Below are 5017 nucleotides of genomic sequence, written 5' to 3'. Positions count from 1 at the left end.
TTTAGTCTTAGAATCAATTACTCTCTTATTCTTTTTAATTGTTGGATTTTTGGAAAAAAATTATTTCTATTTATTTATATTTTTAAAATTTAAGGCTACAATAATTTTTTTTATTAATTATACTCTCACCCACATTAATTATCTAATACATTTTAAATAAATAATTTGAATATTTCGAAATGAAATAGTTATTTATTGGTCAATAATTTGAACATAAATGAAAAGGTATTAGTGAAATGAGAAATAAGTGTATTGAAAAATTCACAAAGATATAATAGAAAAAGCCTAACAATTTTATCAAAATTAAAAAATTAATTAGTTTCCTTCGTTTGTACAACAATAAAAATTAAGAATATAATTCGCAAAGATATAATTTTCTTTCTTTGTATATTTTCTCTAAATCTAAGAATAACTAAAAATCTTTAGAAAAATTAATTGATTAATTGACATACAACAATAAAAATATTACTCCTATTTAATATTTGAAATTAAATGTGCATTAAACGTACCATCAGATATATGCTTAAGAAATATGAATGCACAAACACTAAGCAGGCAATAATGTCAAAGTCACTCGTCAACTCTCAACTCATGTCATCGTTAGAGAGGCAACTATAGCCTTGAGAAGAATAAAATAAAAACAAAAATACAAATAAATACTGTGGTTTCTCAACTTCCTTTCAGTTCACGGGAAATCTAACCAACCAGGTAAGAAAATTTCTGTAATCCTAGATTACATCATTTTGAAAATCGGATCCTCTCTCAACTTTTTCTTTCTCACTTGCAAATATTTAAACTAAATTCTTTCTTGCACGATTTGTGACAGTTTTTGTTTTCATTTTCTTGCACTGTTGCCACAGATCTAGTTTCAATTCGATGCCATAAATTCTCTCTCTATGCCGAGACGATTTGAATCTTCGTTCCAAAATTGTCATTTTTTTACAACCCTATTTCCCTCAATATCCTATCTTCTATCTACCAAAGTATCATCTCGAACAGGATCTATCTGCCATTGTTTCGAACAAGATTGTTTTGAATAAGTTTGCCTTAAACCAGAAAAAAAAAGACTGTCTTCTCTTCTCCAATTCCTCAGCTGTGTTCGGACACTCCTAGGTAGCTGTCGGTTTCCGCGAACCACCCTTTCCTCAAAATTTTCCGAAACCTGCATCTCCGCGGAGGTACAGAACAAAAGACAGAACTCTGAGGTCAAAATCTGGTTAGGGTTTTGCCTCGTTTGCGTCAATGGATTTCGCTCGGGACGGCAACGTGGTGCAAATAATCACCGGCGGTGGAGGCGGAGGCGGAGGCGGAGAGAGCTGGTCCGGCGACCAAGCCGATTGGGCGACGGAGGACGAGTACCGGTTCTGGAACAACAACAACAGCGGTGGGGACTCAGAAACGACGCCGTCGAACTCGAATTACGAGGGGCGGTCGTCGGAGCCGCCGAGCAAAAAGTCGCGGAATTCCTCGCAGGAAGGGAGCTCCTCGAACCGGTCGAAGGCGATCGGGAAGATGTTCTTCAAGACGAAGCTGTGCTGCAAGTTCAGGGCGGGGACCTGCCCTTACATCACCAACTGCAACTTCGCCCACAGCATCGAGGAGCTGCGGCGCCCGCCGCCCAATTGGCAGGAGATCGTGGCGGCCCACGAGGAGGAGAAGGCGGTGATGATCGAGCCGCCGAGGGAGGAGTTTCAGATTCCCACAGTGGGGTCTACCACCTTCTCAGGGGAAATGATGCAGAGGTCCTACAAGGGAAGGCATTGTAAGAAGTTTTACACGGAGGAAGGGTGCCCCTATGGAGATAGTTGCACCTTTCTTCACGATGAGCAATCGAAGAATCGCGAGAGTGTTGCTATAAGTTTGGGCCCTGGTGGTTACGGTGGCGGCGGCGGCGGCGGCGGCGGTGTTGGTGGTGGTGCCAGTGGTGGTAATGGTGGTGCTAATGCTGCTGGGAATGGGCCTAATTCGAAGCCCTCTAATTGGAAAACCAGGATTTGCAATAAGTGGGAGATGACAGGGTATTGCCCCTTTGGCAATAAGTGTCATTTTGCTCATGGTGCCACAGGTACAACCCTGTTTCCTTTCTCTGTTTATAAGATTTTTTGAGTGATAATTGAAGGGATTGTTGTGTTGTTGTATAAAATGCTGATAGAATTGGAACTCAATTAGTTTGGGACTTTGGGTTGTGGCTGTCATTTCTCATTATGGGTGTATTCTTGCAATTTGGATACAAAATCTGTGATTATGACACTTGATGCTAGATTGCTTTATATATATATATATATCATTCAGTGTTGGATATTTTTAGTTAATATGGTCTTTACAGCTTTAATTTCTACTGATTTTATTTTAGGGAGTATGGCATAAGTGCATGACTACATGTATCATTTAATAATTTGATTTCCATGTTTTTTATTAAGCATAACATTGAAGTGTGTTGTGGCAACTTTAGTAATCTTTGCAATGTTTCGACACAGCATGTTTGCATGCCAGAGAAACATGTTTGTGATCAGGGAAATGCATGGTTACTTTTGCCCAATGAAAGGCATAACAAACAACTCAAAATCTACAGCAAGAGAAGAACTTTTAAGTTTGATGTGTGGAAATCTGGATTTCTCTTTTTTTCCATGTATCCTTCATTAACTGCGAGTTTCCTTATTTTAGATTACTGCGTGACTTTCTCTTCGCCTCGTATGCTTCAATATCCAAGGTTTCTTTTCTATTAGAAAACTGAGTCTTGAGAGATGAGAAAAGCATAGGTTTTTAAGTAGCAGGTTCAAAATGCATAACTGGCACAACTTACATCCTTGTAGCTCTCAGAAAGATATAATGTTGTAGATAAAGTGGAAACAATAAGTCTTACACAGATGCAATTTCTGGTAATTGCTGTGTTCACAGTGGAAGCACACTAAAGGAAAGGAAACTTTGCAAAACGATACATGTGCTAACATTTTGTCCTTAAGATACTTACAAACGAAGCAAGGCCTAAATGAGAAGAAGCTGATTCATGTAACTACTCAAGCATTGGGTTCTCTCCTATTAAAACAATAGTACTACCCTCAAAATACAATATGATAGCGCAGTACAACGCATAGTTCAAAAACCTGAAATTCAACAATGAATTATATTGGACAACCTATTTTCCACCTCAATCAACATATATTGGGACCATACATATTGTATTAAAATGCATTTTTAGCTTCCATTTGATTGTGTTGCTTTCTGATTTTAAATAAAACAAATGGCATGATATAAAAATTTGGAAGCAAAGGCGAAGATTATAAACTAGAGAAATTTCATGGTCCTCTCACTCAGAAATTTAAGGGTTTTACTACTTTTCTTGAGAAACTCTCCCCTCTCTCCCTGGTTCCAAAAGACAACTGGTTCCAAAATCCTTATATTTCTTTGGGTACCATTAGCAACTCTCTTACAATTAACCTTTTAGTAATTTAGTAAATATTGTTAGGAATGTTTCATGGAGAATGCAGAAATGTGTGGGAAATATACACTTAATCATGTGACACTTATTGTCACTTGTAAATGTTCATCCCCAACAGGCGAAAGTCTGCCTGGGAATGCTTGTAATACCAGTTTTACCTTCCAGTGGATCTATGATTGGCCTTACGTATTACTTTTGACTATTTAAGAACATTTTCTGATGTTGCACATATCAGCATTTTATTGGCTTGAATATTTTATCTGTCAGATATGTACCTAATAACTAGTAAGCCGTTTTCATACACATCTAACTTTCATATTGACCACAGAATTGCACAGATATGGAGGCGGGCTTATGGAGGGAGAAAATAGAGATGCTGCTTCTGCAGTTGCTGGTGACACAAATAAGGGAGTGCCTTCAAAAGCTTCTGCCGATAATGTGGTTGCAGCAGTTACTCTTGTCGCTCATTCTGATGTGTATCATATTGGAGTCCCTTCACAAAGGCCTTCTTCCATGGTGATTCAGAGGCCAGGACAGAGAGCACATCAGAAGTGGAAAGGTCCAGATAAAATCAGTAGGATATATGGTGATTGGATTGATGACATCGAATAGAGTTTTAATCCCATTCATGGAAACGACTGATGAGGGCTTATGTACTATCAAAACGCAATATTTTTCATTCACATGTTAATTTTTCTTAAGATCCTTAACTTCCAACGGGAATAGCATTTTAGATCGTTTCATTGATAACTGTTTTGTAGGTTTATGCTTGGTGGTGTATTCACCTTCCTTAATACGTTGATTCTCTGGTGTCTAAATGTAGCAACATCTTCCCTTGTATTTGCATCCGATAGTATCCCATAATTTTTATTTTAGCAAGAACTTATTCATTAGGATTGTTTTGCTACCGCGTAGGATCTGGTTGTCCTGATGCAATGAAAACCCCTTTACGATTTTCTGAAATGATCTCACACTAAATAGTTTTCTGGATTGGACTCACTCAAATTTTTACTAGTTCAAACCATTTCCGGTCTCCTGATTGTCAGCATATTTGTCTGAAAAATGGTCATATACTTCATATATATATATATATATATATAGTTATTCATTCACTCTTTATAATTGTATAAGTTTTATCATTTAGTTTTTAAATTTAAAATTATCTATTTTAGTTTTTACACATCATTTTTAATCTAAATTCTTATACATACCATTTTTATTCCTTTTAATTCTTACCTACCATTTAAGCTCAAAAGGGACTAAAAGAGAAGAAAAAAAATTGTATGTATAAGGATAAAATGAAATGATTTTTTTAAGTACATGTACTACATGGATTGACTGACTAATTAAACCAAAAAACAATAATGGATATTAATTAATACGACGTTTGCCGTAGACAAGTGTATAATTCATTTTCCCATTGGTTGGACTTGAGTTGGGTAATCTAAATAACTAGAAAGAGTACTAAATAATGGTGTCTTTGGATTCGCATAGTCCTTTTATGTAACAGTACATGTCACGGCCTTTTTGAAATACTATAATTATATTTAATGGAGTTACTATTGGCACTATTATAAT

The 5017-nt window shown here is 36.6% G+C and overlaps 1 protein-coding gene across 1 annotated transcript; it reads left to right on the top strand.

Annotated features, from left to right (window-relative positions):
- The first annotated feature begins 548 nt into the window (after positions 1 to 548).
- LOC100788208 (zinc finger CCCH domain-containing protein 12) lies at positions 549 to 4279 on the top strand. The gene is made up of 3 exons (XM_006573140.4): positions 549 to 708; positions 861 to 2065; positions 3768 to 4279. The coding sequence occupies exons 2-3, from the start codon at positions 1243 to 1245 to the stop codon at positions 4049 to 4051; spliced, it is 1107 nt and encodes a 368-aa protein (XP_006573203.1). The 5' UTR covers positions 549 to 708; positions 861 to 1242; the 3' UTR covers positions 4052 to 4279.
- The last annotated feature ends 738 nt before the right edge of the window (positions 4280 to 5017 follow it).

The sequence above is a fragment of the Glycine max genome, chromosome 1 (genome assembly GCF_000004515.6).
Source record: "Glycine max cultivar Williams 82 chromosome 1, Glycine_max_v4.0, whole genome shotgun sequence".
NCBI lineage: Eukaryota > Viridiplantae > Streptophyta > Magnoliopsida > Fabales > Fabaceae > Glycine > Glycine max.
Note: the sequence above shows the minus strand (reverse complement) of the source record. Positions and strands in the feature narration are given on the sequence as shown.

Excerpts from the sequence above, each read along its gene's own strand:
- LOC100788208 (XM_006573140.4), top strand. The coding sequence starts at position 1,243 with ATGGATTTCGCTCGGGACGGCAACGTGGTGCAAATAATCACCGGCGGT. Across the intron at positions 2,066-3,767 it reads TTTTGCTCATGGTGCCACAG|AATTGCACAGATATGGAGGC; the intron begins GTACAACCCTGT and ends TATTGACCACAG.